This window comes from Callorhinchus milii, unplaced genomic scaffold, assembly GCF_018977255.1.
Source record: "Callorhinchus milii isolate IMCB2004 unplaced genomic scaffold, IMCB_Cmil_1.0 Scaffold7, whole genome shotgun sequence".
NCBI classification, from domain to species: domain Eukaryota; kingdom Metazoa; phylum Chordata; class Chondrichthyes; order Chimaeriformes; family Callorhinchidae; genus Callorhinchus; species Callorhinchus milii.
In genome coordinates this window covers 15,264,342-15,282,429 of record NW_024704748.1, presented here as the reverse complement: position 1 = coordinate 15,282,429, position 18,088 = coordinate 15,264,342, and the positions used below count along the sequence as shown (strand labels likewise).

The following is an 18,088-nucleotide window of genomic DNA, read 5'->3' as shown; positions in this document are numbered from 1 at the left end:
CCTTTGAAACTGAGCTCTAAATGTCGTACCTTCCTGACTGAACCACTGAACTGATGCAGTGTTCCATGTCCACATCCAGACGTGCTGAACGACTTTGGAACACAGACTGGAACATTCCAGCATTAATGTTGTTGCTAATTACAACCTATTGACATGCCAAGTTTGCTGGCAATATTGGTAAAATCACTTAAGGTTAGGTGAACGGATATGAGGTTTGGTGGGGGGGGACATGTGGAATATATTCGCTCACATCCACCATTGGGTTGCTTCTCCTAAAACCACCTTCCAAAAGTGTCCATCATCCTGCATTGTCAAGGTGCATCTATCAGAGACCTTCAATGATCATCCAAACAAAAGATCTTTTCCAAATATGGAATTCTGACTCTGTCCAAGGATGGAACAAATCTGATGGTGTGCCTTGATTCTTTTGAATGATGAACTGATCCAGACCATTGGTGTGTGTGTGTGTGTGTGTATCTGTTTAAACAGGCCTGCAGGGTGGGCCTACACAATTATAGCAGTGAGGGAAAAAACGTATTAGAATAAAGTGTGGTAGGACAATTAATCCTTTTGAGACATTGAATATGAATCCTTCAAAACAAAATGAAACTTTTTTCCCCAATTTATTCAGCAAATAGTGTTGATTTAAGAAATGATCTGCAGCTCCAATACATTCCTTAAATTCTGCTTTATAACCAGCATTAGAAATTTACATAAGAGAATTTCTGCACATGTTACATGATAGAAAACGTGTGTATATTTAAAGCTACAAACTTCAGTACTAATAGGCTCAACTTAAACCCTATTCAGAACTGGAAATTTCCAAGTCTGGCATTGAAAGTAATGGAAATTTAGGTATTGATTCTGTGGGGAATGACATTTGTATTACTTACTTGGGTAGCAGTGATATTTATTACTGCCAATATGAAGGCAATGGCCAACTATCGTGAAAATAACTCAAATCATTTTACAGCCTGCTTTACTTCTCACGTTGTATGCATTTCAAAGGGCACACATCTCACAAATAGAGAATACCATCATTGTCGGTACATTGCAGAGATTCATTCACTCACTTAAAACACAGCTATATCAACTTACACATGGGGTGTTACCAACAGAGGAGTGCAAAATTGTATGTCTTTTTGGGTACTTAGGCTCTAAGGATTTGGTTTCCAGACACTACATTTGATTTCATGGGGTCTGGTGCATGTATCCATTACAGCAAGTGCATCAGTCTCACAGGAATATTGAGGCTAGGTGGTAAAGCTGGCTAAGGCACTAGTCTCAGTCACTGTCCTTCACCCCTGGAGACCCAGGTATGTATACTGTACAGCCCAGGGAGAGGAGGCAATGAAAACCTCATTGTATTGACCTGCTCAGAATTACACTTTGCCATCATCCTGAATGGTCACATTTGCTACAGTTTGCACAAGTACAGTATATTGCTGTTGGCTGCCATTGACTGACCAAGCTGCCATAAGACCAGTTTTCACATAAACCATCTTTACATTTGTACACATCACAAAATCCTTTTGTCATTGACACTTGTGGAAGTGTCGTTGACAAAATATTGTGTTACAAATTAGTTAAATTGCAAAATCAGCCACACACACTGAGCTTTCCTTTCGTGGTTTGTTTCTACTTGGCTGAAAGTCATTCTCTGTGGCAAAATAGTGTAACTAGATGGAAATGGGACAGATATGTATTCCTTGGGTGAACACCCTAAGGTAGCTGTAAAATTCTGGATTGTAAGTCGCTTCTTGTGTACAAGTTCGTTCCTTTTTTATGGCTGCTTTTTTTAACCTAAAAAAACCTAAAAGTCACAGTGGTTGATAAGTTGCTCCCCTGTATTTGGAGGGTGCATAAAATAATTGAGACTTGTATGCAGAATTTTACAGTGACACCTCAGAAATAGCTTGCATGATTTACAGCTTCCTGCAACAGAGAAACCATATAAAATACTCTAATGCAATCCTCAACACACTGATACACATGCATTGTATATGGCTCCCTCTCCAACAGAATTAGACAGATCATACACTAGTTTTTTTGTAAAGCTCCCAAATAGTGTATACAGAGAGGGTCTGGTGTATTTAACTTTTCCTGTGGACCCCTTAACATGCAGTTACAAAATATAAAATACTATGCTAATATTTTATTATCTAGTTCAAAACATAAAAGTTCCATAATCGGCTTGTGAAAATATTTCTGCAGACAAATATTGGTGCCTCTTGAAGGGGCCAGGCAAATTGTATTTTCAAATAATCATTTGGGACAGTTGCTTGGCTTGTTTTGGTGGGTGAGGGGGAGGTGTACCTGGCTGGGCCAAACAATTTAGTGAGATTTTACTCCTGCCTTGATAGTGCCAATCACATTTGCCTACAATTCTGACCACCTTACCTAGAGTTCTGTCACTGCTTTGTCACACCCTCACCAACAGGTTTACTGAACAAAAGATTAATTTTAAACAAGAGAAAATTGTAATTCATTTAAGAGTAACGGCCATATTGCAAACTAGTTTTAACCCATTCTCCTCTGCTGTGGTTTAGTGCTTGTGCTGCAGCACCTGTACTGACACTTAATGGAAAAATAATTCAGATATGAATATATAATTAAGCACTGAAAATGCCTTTCAAACACAATAATACAGGTTTGTATCATAGGAGGCGTCGAAGCAGTTTGCCAGCTTAGTGGGTACAAGTGATAAGACACACCTTGAGTGAGGTATGTTGGGAGAGAATTTAGTGCCTGAAGGTTGTAATTTAGTTTGAATCTCATAACTGCCAAGAATAATAACATTCGGAATGAAGCCACAAGTACTTCGAAACAACACTCCATGGTAATGATCGAGTGCTAGACACAGCCAGGCAATACACTAACATCTTGCGAATATTGTAGAGCCATGCAATCTATCTCTAAAAGCATTCCCAGGAGTGACTTGCGAGTGACAGTGTCAGAACAATAGTGCGGTGCCACCATTCCCAAGTTATATGACCAAGACAGAATGTGGTCCTAACTGACAAATGCCCAAGTACTGCAGCCTTCTGCAAAAACATGCATTAAACCAGAGAAGTGGAGAACAGCAACAATGAACCCAACACCACCATCAACCAAGTGCACACCCTAATTAGCACCAAAACAATAAGGATAGCTATTTATTGTCAGAATTACATTGCTCTTTTATACATATTTCATAAATGACACCATTTTTAAACTTCAATTCCAATGTCAGGTGACAGTTCTTAAAGTCTGCGCACACACAGGATAAAACAGTAAAATAAAGCATGTAAATAAAGTTTTTAAAAAAACAGAAGAAACGTGCATCTGTTCTGCCTGGCATGCCGTCAGTTGGAAAGGCAGCAACGTTCCTGTCCATGTATTGACGTCTGCAAGGCACCTGACTTACTTTGACATAATTCCTAATCCCTTTCCCTTCATCGGACCTTTAAAACCCACATTGGTTTGAATAAGGTAAAAGTGCCCCAATCTCTGTGTCTCCAAACGTTCCATTTGGATTTGTAGGTGGGAGCGGAAGCGTTGACGTGGGGGGGGGGGCACCCTCATTGCTTCTCACTATTTATCGATTGCCCGGATGGGAAGCTGGAGCTGGAGCGGATCCCGGAGACGCTTTAAGTCCAATTCGGCCTGAAAGTCAGAATCAACAAACTTCACTGTAAAAGGCAGCACTTTGAGATGGCCGTGCCAGTAACAGCAGTCAATGGTCATATCCATTATATGAACATATTATTGCTGTAATCTATGACAAACATGTTTGAGACATGACCATTTATTATAAAGTCCAGTGATTTCTCACTGGCTGTGAAGTTCTGAACCAAGGTAGCCAAGGTACCCAGCTTTTTATTCCAAGAGTCTGGGAGAAATGTATACCAAGCTCACGGTGAATCAAGAACAGGGTTCTAAAGCTTGATTAATTTCACAAGCACTTTTGAGCATTTTTCTTCTTTAAAAAATCCTCAATATTCCTGAAAGGTTTTCACACTTTTGTCAGACTGAATTTATGTTGTGCAAGTCAAACAATATAAGTGCTTTGTTCACAGAAACAGCATTAAATGGGAGTCAAAGGACTACTTTCAATGATTTCTCCTGTAATGGGACATTGTATCAGTGAAGACCTGTTTCTGCAACAACTGACTTACCTGAACAATTGCATCCGTGAGCTGATTGTATTTCTCCACATCAAATTGTGTCTTTTTGGCTCCTTTGTGGAAGAAGTGTAAGTATTGTCTGTCTCTGGCATCTGGGTAAATGTACTCCTGTCAGGGGAGGAGACAAAAGGTTGTTAGATGCTAATAGTAGAAGCTGCAAGAATCCATCGCTCTGAGCATGTATACTCCATATACCATCCATATACCCGGAGCTCAAGGGAGGAAAAATAAATTAGCAGCAACATCTGTCTGAGATGCTCTGTCAATTGGTCAAGTGGCTGCTCAGGCAGATTCCAATCTGAAAGTGAAAACCATCCAGAGGTTATTGATTTTCAGCAGCACTGGAATTAAGCATTGCCCTAGCAGAACATGTGGTACATGGTACCTACCTGGCGTGTTAGCACAAAGTACGCATACATCGCCATGGCACTGCCATAAGTAATGAAGTAGGTGACAGGCTCCATTATATCCCAGGAATATTCCCACCAAGTGAGTCGAGCCAAAATTCCAAATTGGGTAGCCATGTAAGCCATGCCACCCCACAGGACCCAAGTAGTCCTCTTCTCTGCTTTCCTTGCTAAATCCATCTTAATCTGCAAGAAAAGACAAAAACATTTGGTTTAGGTTTAAACAGAAGGATAAGATAGCTTTCTGAATTTCATAGCTTACTGTTATTTTCATGGTTTCGATGAAAAACATTACATGCAATGTAAAGAAAATTTACTGTGACAATGGAATTCTGGTGCAGTTTAGGTTTATTTTAACTAAGTTGTCTGTATTAAAGGGAAGGTTCTCTGTAAAATTTTGGTCCCATCCACTGCCTGGAGAGGTTACTATAGCTTGCACATTGCTTCTACCACCTACAAAATAGTCACTAAATTTTACAGTAAATCCTGTGAAGCGCTTTGATATAGTGCTTTTCATGTCAGGAGGACATCTCAAAGGCAATGACTATTTTTGCAGAGTCGAAGGTTAGCAAATTTCATAACCTGTCAAATATAATAGAAGTAATAAGTACTGATGTTGCATCAAAGCACATTCAATCAATAAGTCATCTTATTTAAGATTTTTCTCTGAGCAGAACTCTATTGTAACGTTTGTACATTTCAACGGCTCAAATGCAGAAATGGACGCCTGGCAATTGAGGATGGAAGATTCAAAATGGACTCGAAAAAGAATCCATCAGTGGAGAAGTTCACTCACTTTTTCAAATGGCTCAATCTGAGCTTTGAGCTCTTCCAACCGACCGTTCAGCTCCTTCTCTTTCAGCAGCTGGTGCTCCTCAATTCGTAAGGTGGTAAACAGTTGCTGTACAAGGACTTTAATGTCATTCATAGTTTGTGCATCTTCATGACTCAGATTTTCTGCAAAATTCAAAAATAAGAAAACAAATATTATTAGCCAACATTTTTGTGGCATTCTCACCAGAGGAGGTTATTTAAAAAAAGGCTGAACCCAGCAATTGTAGTACCTGTAAATAGGAACCCGGTTGTTAGTCGATTGGCGGATCGCTTTTCCGGGGGTAATAATCCCTTTTTTTAAAAAAAAGTTTTAAAAAAAATTGGTCTCTCAATCCACGACTGTTGTGTGCAATTGTTTGCTGAGTTTTACCCACAAAATCTACAATCAATCTACTTTACAGTATATTCTGTGCAGTGCTTTGAGATATCTTGAAGATGCTCTATCAAATGCAAGGATTATTATTATTGTATTTCTTCCAGCATTGTTGCTTCAACCCTAGACAACATCATCTCACCATCTGCCACTGATCCCAGCTTGGGCTCCCTGTAAAACACCTTGAGACATTCTTTCATTGTAAAATATAAAATGTAAAATTGACATTGAGTTCATGGTTCAAGTCTTTTCCGGGGGTAATGCTTCTTCACTGGTGGCCCAAAATATTTTCTTTTATGTTCCTTTGTCTTCCTTTGGCAAATTACCTTTTCCCAGGAGTCTCCTGCTGCTGCTCCTAATAGCTGATGAGAAGCGTATCTCTCCACTCAGTTGGGATAGACTCATTCTCTACCGGCTAATGTTTCTACAGCTGAACTGACCAACTCAGAGCTTAGTGGTCGTTGTTAAACATGTCCCACCACATCATGTGACATACATTAGCACTCGAATCAAATACAAGATCATCTCAACTTGGGCTCATTACTTCCATGTACAATTAGTGTAATAAAATCTGATTGATAAGGAACCAAACCTGAGAGGATTGCAAGTTACTTAGATTTTGCCATGTCACAACAAGCAGCAACAAGGTCAATGTAATGTGAGCTATAACCAGCAGGTGTCAGCCGAGCAACTTTTAAAAGGTTTGGTCCCTAAGTCAATTAGTCTACTTTTAAATGCGAGCTTTTCTTGCAGCAATACAAACTCTTACTGAACCTCTTTCTCTCAAAACTACCTTTTAAAAAGAGTAAGAGCGATTGAAATACAACAGGAACTGAGTGGGAATGAATCCCAGTAAATGGATGCACGCAGACTATGTGACTCAAAAATGTTCGTTACAAATGAAAAGACATTGCAAATAACATTCATTGTCATTTCTAATTAGAATGAAATTCTGTTTGCATGGGTAAGGCTAAAATTGTCCTAATTGTGAACTAACTGACGAGATATCAAGTGGAATCCAGCTCATTAAATATATGTTAATAGCAGCAGGCTGAGCGCTCACAAAGCCTGATCTGACTGGCTGTCAAGGAAAGAAAGATTCCTTTCAGTGGCAGGAGAAGAATAACTCAGCCAACTTTCAGGCTGTGGATGGTGCTTAACACTAGATGCCTTAAAATGATTTAACTAGAAAAATAAACATTAAATTATTGAGTGATTAAAAACAGCAATGAGTTCATAAGAGCATCATTCTGTAGCTGAAGGCAGCGTTCTAGCTGACTAAGTGTGGTTGCGTTGTGTGCATTCTTGAACTGTTGCATTCTCTGGGGTACCGTACAGTGCCTTGGTATGCTGTCCAAATGGTTATTATTCATGCATCATCCTTGACTGTGATGAGCTCAAAATTGTCCCCATCTAACACAACAACAAAAAATTGCATTTATACAGCGCCTTCCACGTCTGGAGGATGTACCAAGACGCTGAAACACATGCGCACATTTTCAGCACAGGTCTCTGGATCCTGAACAGGAGTGTGAATCCTGGCTGATTTTGTTTAAGCATAGGATGAAGATTACAGTAATAGTAATAATCCTTACATTTCTTTGCAATAATCCTATTAACCCCCACTGTATTAGACAAAGCTGACTGCTTTGTTTCAACTGAACAACTATTTTTTCCCTGGAGTTGGGCTGATTAGATTCAATCATTTTCAGACTCACAGTAGCTACCGTACCTCTCTTTGGTGGCTGGACATAGTACGTTGTATCGTTGATCAATAATTTGAAATCATCTAGAAGTAGAATATCAATTGCTGTTGATGCAGCTATTCGATTTCCATCTGCAAAAAAATAAGAGAATTGTAGGATAAGTAAAAAGGGACAGGCTGCTCATCATAACAAGCAGCATCTGCCAACCAAATACTGTACCCACCAGAGGCAGCCCAAATGATCTGCAAAAACATGCAAAACTCCAGAAATTCCATCATCAGCATGCCATATTAAGCAAAGGGATTCTCGCTCAGATACAAGCTCAAAGCATGTACCGTGTTCTTGACAGAGATACTGAGTGAATATAGACTGAGCATTTATCAAAGTCTGCTCTCTGCCTATGCTCCTGGGAAATTCTAGCTGTGGGCAGCACTTTGTGCAGCAAGTAGACAGTCCAATTCATGGTGCTAGGATACTTAACACTGGGATTCCCATACATCATGTGCCTAATCAAATTAATATCAATTGAGAGGAAAAGAAGACGGGCACTTTTTACAGGGAGAAGCAAACATTTTCCAGAAGCACTCAAAATCAGCACACAGAGAACTTACACTCTTCCAGTGAAAGCACTAGTGCTGGATGAACTGGGCAGTGCCTTTAGGTCATCATGGGAATTCTTGGGGAAGATTTTACCCTGAGGTCAGAATCTGCTCAAGGAACACTTGCGCAGTGCTGCAAACTGTGTTCTAAAACCTTACGCTCTTTCAATCTACCAGAGCCCTGCTATTTCCTGTGTCCTGTACCTGGGGAGTAGATGGCGACCCTGTCGATCCCTTTATCCTCTGCCTGCAGTTGCTTAAGGAAAACTCCCACAGAGTCGGACATTGGCTTGAGGGTGAACTGGCAACGCTCCTGTCGCGATGGAAGGCTGACAGAAACCACGGGTAACCCATTCTGGTAAATAACATTCACATCTATACAGAACGAGAGAGAGAGAAACACAAAAGGCAGTCAGATTTGCTTTAAGGCAAGATATTATGAAAGATCATCTTTCCAGGAAAAAACAATTTCATTTTTAGTTTACAACGAACTCAGATGAAACATCTTTTAAATTTAAGGAGCAGACCATTCCAGCCTACCTATCTAAATTCCAAAAGATTCCTTTGAGGGAAAATAAAGCTGATGTTTGTAATTGCAGCTTTATATAGGTTAGAAATTGTGACATTAGTTTGTACATGAAAGAAGTTAGTCTGGTGTACTGCTACTACTGTTAGATGGGTGGGTGGCAGTTTTTTCCTTGGACCTTTGACCAAGTTATTATTGTGCTCATGAGAGCCTCAAAGGCCAAAGCTCTCATTGCAGAAGTCTAATGCCGACTCACAAATTCATATCACATCTTCTTCCAGTATCTTACGTTCCTGACACGATGCATATTGCTGTGTTCTCACTCCAACAACAACAAAATTACATTTGTATAGAACCTTTCACTTCGGAAGGACGTCCCAAGGTGCTGGATAATCAGTCTTTCGGATGCGAGCTAGGGGTCAGGATCGGGGAGGCTGGAGGACAAGGGATGATCGAAGGCATGGTCAAAGAGGAGGGTCTTGATACAGGTCTTGAAGGAGGCAAGGGAGCAGGGAAGCAGAGGGACTGTGGGATGGAGTTCCAGAGGGTGGACGTAGAGTGACTAAAAGCCCGCCCGCCAATGGTTGAATGGGCGAGACAGGAGACGTGAAGCAGGCTGGAGCCCGCTGAGCGGAGGAAGAGGGCTGGTTGGTAGGGGGCTAGGAGGTAGTGGGGAGCAAGGATATGGAGGGCTTTGAAGGTGAGGACCCGGATCTTGAACTGCATCCTCTGTGTGATGGGAAGCCAGTGGAGTCAGGCAAGGATGGGGGCGATAAGGCATGGAGCCTGGTGCTTGAGAGGACACGAGCTGCAGAGTTCTGGATGATCTGTGGCCTATAGAGGGAGGAGTTGGGGAGGCCGACAAGCAGGGAGTTTGTATAATCAAGCCTGGATGTTACGAATGTGTGTATAAGGGTCTCGAAAGTTTATGATGTCTGTGAGTAGAGGGGCAAGGAGGTGGAGCTGGGAGGTAAGGAGAGGGGTAGGGATGGGGGCGAGGGAGCAGGTGGTCGGTCACTCCAACTGTGATTCTTTAGAGTGTTTTCTCCATATTCCCTGCATAATATTGTAATTGTTTCAGGAGCGTAGATAAAGAAATGGTGAGATTTCTCACTTAATGCTGCCATGTGATCAGAATGTACGGTCTGCCTTTATGAAATCAATTTAAAAATAGAAAAACAATAACCCTTGCATCTGATATAGCAGCTCAAAACGCTTCACAGGATTTACTATAAAATGTAGTCACTGTGTATTTTGTAAGCCAATTCGTGTACAGCAATGTCCCACAAATGGCCATGAAGTGAATAACTAATTTTAGCTGGGGAGTTGTTGGCCACGACACTGGGAGAAACTCTCTTCCCTGTTCAAACAGTGCTATTGGATCTTTAAGGTTCACCTGAACAGGCAGACAGGACCTTTAATGTCTCACCCAAAGGATGGGTTCCAAAAGAGCTCATCAAATCTAATGTGCCAAACCACACTGTATGAAATTCTATTGATCCTGCCCCAGAGCTGTTATATTATCAGTTTGATAACCACCTTACTGCAAGGATCTAAAACATGGAGGGAATCTATTATGGTCTTCATCCACAGGGTAATTATTGAAGTGAAGGGCAATGAAAACTATTCAAACACAATGAACCTACGCTTCTAAAACAGTGAATAACACGTGTATGTGAGAGGTTGAGAATTGCAAAAGTGAAAGCAAGAAATTGAATAATTTATTTAAATCTAAGCCAAATAAATAAAATTAAGCAATGGTTTTAACCCCAAACCTTTTGAAATATTCTGTAAAGACAGTAGGGTAAAAATGGAAGATAGGACCTGGGAACGATCAATCTTTCCTTTTATAATATTACCAGAGGCTGAATCTCTTAAATCTGGTAATTTCAAGGTCTATAAAAACGAAAAAAGCATGAATGCACTCAACTAATGGAATTCAGCATGCCTGACCTCTTTCTCTATGCTTTTCCAACAAACCAGCAGTTTAGGTCTCCCCCGGAGATGGATACTAATTGTAGGCAGTAACAGGACTAAAGTTACTGTGAAATGATCTGAGGCCATCTGAGGGAACACTCTTTAACGCAACCGGGCTTTCACCTGGTACCTCCATCACCTCTCAAAAAACATTCAACAAAAAAATTTGCAAATGCTACTTGGATGTTACACTGAGCTCTTTTAGCTTGGTTTGTTTACCTGTGCTTTTCTCTCTTTTCAATTCCCTATTCTCAGCATCACAGCCTCTTATACTGAGCTGGTACTTTTCACCGAAAACACACCTCCTCACTTTTCTTCCTGAAATTTTTGGAGCCTCTTGGCTTCACGCACCAATGGATTAAAGGATAGAATCCCTACCAACGCTGCTCAGGAACGGCCTTTAGAAAGACTCCTGGAGGGTTTGATATCCCTTGGCTGTGCCATGGAACATATTTGAAATTGAAAAAGAAAAATATGACTGGCAGAATGCACTTAACAAATTCCAGTTCAACTCAGAAAAACGGAATATTTGGGATTTTCGCTGTCTGTTAATGGGTTACCAAGACAGATCTGTAACCTGGAAATAATGAACAAACTTGTATATAATCACAATTTTTATCAAGTAATTAGCAAGAGGCTAGTGCAAAGCGCAAAAACAATTGCTGTGGAACTCATACCCCATCGTTTGTCTCTATTCTTACATCACCAGGACTCACGCTGTTCTGTTGTGCCTATAATTTTATTTTTAAATAAAAAAGGGACAAGTGGACCAAGGTGAAGAAGAAAACTTGCGTGGAAGTTTCTGAACAAGACTCACATGTTCCCATTATAAAGGAAGTAACCAGGCTTCTTTAGTACCCTTTTGTTCCCTTTCCCAGCTGTTTGTTAGATCTGAATGATGAGATCAGCATGAAGGATATTAACTTCCATTGAGATGAATGGCAGCCAGTGGAGAATGACCTCATGGATTAAAAATACACACGTGGAGTAGCTCTGTCCCCAACCTAGCGAGAATCCCTCTGTTGGTTTTAATATGCATCAATCTAAACAAACATCTCCTACCAGGTAGATTACAACAGTCATCCCTAACATTCTTTAAGGGTGGGTGGGGGAGCAGAGGAAGAGACAACAGCAGAGCACCCTTTCCCAGGACTGCAGGAGAGCTGCCCACACAGGAGATTCCTGGTGAAACAGATTGGGAAATAAGAGTATATTTAACACCCAACCATGGGTAGGATTTGACTTGCTATAAAAAGAACACCCGAAAATATAAATATGGCTGATGTGGGAAATGGAACTACCACAGCAGTGGGAAAAGATTTGCTTCTGATGTTAGATTTACATACTATTGGGAAAGTGTGGAAAGAAATTCAGTCTTTTTATTCAATTCATGCTGTACATCAATTGGGAATGCTAGATACAAACACTGTTTAGTTGGATGTTAAAGATGCCTAGCATCACTAGTTGAAAAGTGAAAGAAGTTTCTCCCAGTGTCTCGGCCAAGAATCCCTCAAATAACGACTGATGAAGGGTCGTTGACCCGAAACGTTGACTCACTTTCCTTTCTCCATAGATATTGCCTGACCTACTGAGTGTTCCCAGCGACTTCTGTTTTTGTTCCAATCCCCCAGATAAAACTGGTTACTCAATTTACTTTATGGGATGAAGCTGTGTGCAGAATTGGCTGCCGCATTCGCCCACGCAAAAAAAGTCACTCTACAGTGAATCTTGTGAAGTACTTTGAGATATCCTCCTGATGTTTAAAGGCGCTATACCAAATGCAAGCACTGTTAGGAATATCAATAAGATTTAAGATGATGTTAAATGGGAACTCATTGCTCAAGGTAGTTTATAGTGACAAAAAATTAGCACATTGACCACTACAGACTCCTTTGCCACCATAACTTGTGAAGAGTCCAGTGTGGAATTCTAATTCTGGTCAATCTTTCCCATTTCAGTTGTTCCAGGATTCTAAAACAATACGATTTAGAACAAAAAGCTTTGAGCAAAGTTAGGGGATATGAATCATTCATAATATACAACAAAAGAAATATTCCGTAAGAACAAGTGTATTAAGTGAGCATCAAGAATTATTATTCCAATGAAGGATTGAAATATTGAAGCGCCAGGAGCAAGGTTCTCTGAACACGCTAGTTATTGCTGTGTTACTCTCCTGTGCAAACATGAGGTGGCACTGCTGTGTGGTGCCTTGTATTGCAACAACACCTTGCACTTATCTAGCGTCCTCCATGCAGGGTAGCGTCTCAAGGCACAGTGCTTTGTACTGCACTGTGCAATCGATACGTACATTATAAGAAATCAATCCCACAACTACTGTCAGTACTCACCATTAGAGGGCACAACCGTACTGGAGCAGTACATCACCCGGTGGCTATGCCACGCAGATAACCTCGGGCATACCTGAAAAGCAAAGAAGAGTGTTTTAATGTGAGTAGAACTACAGAACGCACTGCACAATGCCATAATCTTCACCACACCCACCTTTAAATCACAGACAAACACAACTCACTCAAGTCAACTGCAGGAACAACCCACGTGAATACCTGGAATGACTCACTACCGCAACGCAATAGGTTTGTGTAGCGAACACAAAGGTGTGGCCCAAGGCTGGAAGATCAAATGGCAAAAAAAGATTTTTTTTTATAATTCCAACTTTTAACCCTCTCCCACACACTGACTGGAATGTTTCTGACTCTAATGCTCATGGTTGTGTGCTACAGTTAGCAACTGAAATGAGCAAATACTTGGACAAAGACCTTCAGCAATCACAGACTACTTCATGGAAAGACACAGGAGTTTATTTTAGTACTTTGTGCAGATGCCAACCACAGATTGGCAATGTACACCACACCATTTCCTACATACATTTTTAAAAGTTTTGTACAAATTAAAAGAGATGTTATTGGAACATATTCCAATAGCAATGAAAACAACACATTAGGCACATTGTGTTATAAAGAGATTTTTACTGTTGGTACTTTTCTCCCACATTTTTAAATGTACTTTGTGCTTTTCCTTTAAAACTGCTCCTGGGCCTCTGTCAGGAAGGGAACGGTGGGTTGTGTGAATGGTTGAGTGGCTCAGCTGTAATCGCGTGAGCTTTGCGCAGAGCCACCTCATTGATAACTTGCCAAAGAGAAGGACCTCATTGATAGAAACATCACCCCAAGTTCAGCATCTTATCGCTTGGGTACCCTGTGCCCTCACTGGCGTCTTAAGAAAGGCAAAAAAAAATGTTCGCAGTATGTTTTCAGACTGCCAAACGGTGCCATGGAGCAGAAAACTCGCTCTTCCTTTCAACTGTGGAATATCCACATGGAAACTCAGCAAAGCTGTAGCCACAAAAACAAAATCCTTCTTTATGCATCAAAATGACAAAATGAACAAACAGTGTTTACAGACAGGACCCAGCTGCTCTGATATTTTTAGTTTATTTACTGCAGTCTTTGCATTCTTGTACTAAAGAGGGACTTAAACTGCCCCTTGACTAATTCAAAGCCATATAATACACTGAGGAGGGGCAAGGGAGGAGAACAGAAAGCTAAGTGAAGATTAACACAAAATTCAGACATGTATACAGGCGTGCCCTGTAATTTTAAATTAAATTCATCAATTAAACGCCTCTTAGAATTTCACTTTGAATTCTCGACCAAAGCAGCACAGAATCATGGCCCATCAGTCAAGACTCTTCAATGTACTGCAGATAAAAAGCTATTGTTTTTGCTCCCTTCATCTTTCAAATTAATTTTCTCTCCCCTTTGAAAGTCTTTCTGTATAACACACGACTCCATGGTTGAAAGTGCATGCAGGGAATCCATTTCTCAAAGCCTTCGTTAATCTAGTGTAATTGTATAGAAGCAAGTCTGGTCTGATCTTGCATGCGAAACCTTGGGCTAGTTTCCTTACTCCACACGCCTAATAATAATCCCTCCAAAAAAACAAAACAATAATGAATTGGTCATTTTCAATCTACGACTGTTTGTGGGACATTGCTGTGCGCAATTGGCTGCCGCGTTTGCCCACAAATATACAGTCAATTCACTTTACAGTATATTCTGTGAAGTGCTTTGGGACATCTAGAAGACGTGAAAAGCGATATATCAAATGCAAGGATTATTATTATTATTAATAATATGCTGTCAAATTAGCACTTTGAAAAAAACAATGCATCTGGTCTCTGCTCAGCATTTTGGTTAACGACATGGCTGAAAATTGCTTTTGAACCGACAGTAGCGTTGGCAATCCAGTATTACCACTTCTCCAAAATGTCCTATTAGGCAACACAGAGTCCACATTTCCATTCATCTGCAGTACAAGTCCCAGGTTACCAAATGAACCAATCTCCAAATAACCACACTATCTGCTCTCTTACATTTATATGGAAGCAAATTCTAAGGCTGAACATCATAAACCAATTTGATCATTTCCCATTAATCTCTACCGCTTTCTTTCACGCAATCTGAAAGGCAGGACGATAACTGAAGGTTATCAGTCCGTTCATTATTGGCTACAGTTTGAAGAAATGTGGCTGGTATTAGTCTCAGCTTCTAGCTCAGTTTGGCTGCCAAGCAATACACAGCTCCTACGCGCTGGCATTCTGGTAATTGTGCTGATTTTGATAGGTAGATAGATGCTAAACAGATATATAATTCTGATTGTTGGAGCTCAGCACATTTAAATTGCAAACTCAAATGTGTTGAATTCTATGAGCGCACTGAGCTGTGACTCTAATGACAGTGCCTGTCATTACCTGCACATCTCCGAATGCTGCCATCTGCCAGTGTCCTCCCCTGGGTATTAGAATATAACGCGTATTGTGTAACACATCAAACTGTTCTCTACAAGTGAATATTGTCAGGGAAGCTGTGTTAGCCCTTTTCAAAGCAGGCCTGAAAAACATCCTGTTAAAATAGAAGTACTAGTTTCCAGACAATACACAAACAAGCACCTGCTTAAAAATCTCCACTTGCTGAACTATGTTAAAGAATATATTTGGCTCCCCCCACCACCTACTCTTACATTCCTTGTGTGGGCTGCTCGGTTTACAAATGTTACCTGAAACACCATCAATCCTGGTTCTAGAAACATTAAACATGAGACATTTCTCCTCCCCAGGATAATTTTCCTTCTCTCCTTTTTTGGCAAAGCTGACAGGACCTACCTGCCCTTGACGGCATATATAACCTGCCATGTATCCTGGGAATGCTCGATGGACACACTACGTATCCAAGTACTAACAGCTCTCACCTTCTGTAGCATAAAATGCATAGAAACACTCGGTCTAAAGAGCCATTGGCCTGTAAAGTTACTGAAAAAATTGTTCCCGCCTTTATTAACGCAGGATGCTATTTTGTGTTACAGTAGCCTCATTGTGCTTTGAAAATAATGCATCACTTTACATGTTTTTTTTCACCAAACAGATTGCATCTTCATTATATTCGCTAAATAACCTCTCTCCTTCCCCATTAAGTTGAATGATCCAGCATTGTACATGCCAGATCCTGGGTAATACAGTTCGATGCCCATCAAAATAAAGATGTTGCAGTAAATGGGCACTTCAACATTGTATAATTCACACAAAGCAAACGCGTATTGTGAATATTTGCAGTAGATTTGCCAAAGCAAAAAAAGAACCACAGATAGATCAGTGTTGAGCTAGCTGACCTCAGTCAGAATGGCACGAGGGTCCTGGAATTAACCTCAAGTGGGCTCCACACAATGGCTGGAATATAGTAGCATGGTAACAATCTTACAAGGACAAAAATGCATTGAATTACATAAAAATTGTAGGAAGAATTATTTTCTGGGAAAGATTGGAGATCCCATTAAACTATGAATAGCTGATGAGATTTTTGCTGCAATTTCATTTGACTTGAAGGTAACAGGATTTAAGGCTGAATGAAGGCAGAGAATAGATCTCAAGGGAAAATCAGTCTTTTGACTCCAGTGATAATTCAAATGTCAAATCTAGGGAGAGGGAGGAGGAGAGAGAAATTCCGAAGAGAAAAATGGGAGGCAATTATAACAATATTATACCAAATACATTTGTAACTCTTGACCGGCAGGAATCTGAAATTGTAAGTAACCCAAATACTATTTCAATGTGAAAAATATAACATATTATTCCTACAGCAAATTCAAGGAGTCAATTCAATAAAGAGAAATTAAATTAGTGTTTCTTTATGGTTATCCCTGTTCATAGCTTCTCAGAATTATCTGTCCAATTAATCCTCAGTTATATGCAGCTATATGCTATAGACAAGGGGCCCATAGGAATTAGAAATTAACTTCACTGAGGCTTTTAAACAGTTAGATGTAAATCTATATGGCAGTGGATTTTTTCTAGCCAACTTGTCCCTCAGTTTCTCTCTAGTGATGGATGTGAAGCCGAGTCTCAAGATTTGACTGAAATTATGTACCATCTCCTGGTTGGTAATATGTGTGTTTAGCTTTAAGAGCAAATGCAAATTTCATCAAAGACCATTGTATGGCCTCAGATTAATGGACACTGGCAGCCAAAAGAGATGCAATATTTTGATTGCCCACCACCAAACCAAAAGGCAGAGGAAAAATGGAAACTCAAAACTATCAATTAATGCAAGTTTTTTCTCTTTCTCCCCTTCTGATTAAATAATGTAATAGAATTGGACAGTGACAATCAGAGGCCTGAGGCACGGGAAACATTTATCAAGGACGAGGAGCAAAAACCTCACCTCCCTTTGGTAATTGTTCAGGACCTAACAAAATTAATTTAGACCTGCTATATTCCAATTCCTAAGGGACACAAGCTGACGGCACAAAATTGCAGATAAGGAGACATTAATTGCACAACATGTTCAGAAAGCCCATAAGCACGCAGCATTTATCAAAGGTAAGTCATAATAGAGTTCCCCATTCTGTTAAAGAACTCCTTGAAGTGTAGAGAGGGGACATTAGTTATTAGTTACAATTGCCACATCAAATTATTAGGCTAATTTAGCATGCCTGATAAAATGTAATTTGGACTTTGTTTCTGCTGCAGTACCACTTTTAACACTTTTCTGCTACAATGTCCTTCAAATGGTTTCAGATGTATGCACCTCAGGTTGTTTTTTATCGTGGAATTCAAGGAGTCGGGGGGGGGGGGGGGGGGGGGGGGGAGTTGGAAGAGGAGAGGATGGAAGAAGCATGCATGAAAATATTTTGCAGTTTGTGTGTTTGCACGTAGGTTTTCCTCTTTATTGAGCTCCTAGTTTGAATTACATTTATCTAAAGGAGTCAAGCCAAATTTCAATCCCATTGGAAACACTTCAAGGATGTACAAGACAGAAATATTGTACCACGCCTGTATGACGTTCACAACCAAATTGTCATGTGGAGCTGGATAGGATTTGAACTGATAGAGATAAGCTTCACTTAGATCCAGAAGGCTGTCCCTGAGTGGTGGTGGCAGTTGAGAAAGCGAGAAACACCTTGCCAAGCAATGCGCCTGTTAAATAC

At 40.4% G+C, this 18,088-nt stretch overlaps 1 protein-coding gene across 1 annotated transcript in view; it reads right to left on the bottom strand.

The window, feature by feature from the left end:
* Window positions 1-3,143: 3,143 nt before the first annotated feature.
* The window catches only part of mcu (mitochondrial calcium uniporter), a 74,611-nt gene continuing 59,666 nt past the window's right edge, over window positions 3,144-18,088 (bottom strand). The window contains 7 exon segments of the mRNA NM_001292924.1: window positions 3,144-3,645; window positions 4,158-4,274; window positions 4,556-4,759; window positions 5,370-5,530; window positions 7,513-7,617; window positions 8,290-8,460; window positions 12,937-13,009. Of these exon segments, the coding sequence (NP_001279853.1) occupies window positions 3,574-3,645; window positions 4,158-4,274; window positions 4,556-4,759; window positions 5,370-5,530; window positions 7,513-7,617; window positions 8,290-8,460; window positions 12,937-13,009 (903 nt within the window). The 3' untranslated portion in view covers window positions 3,144-3,573.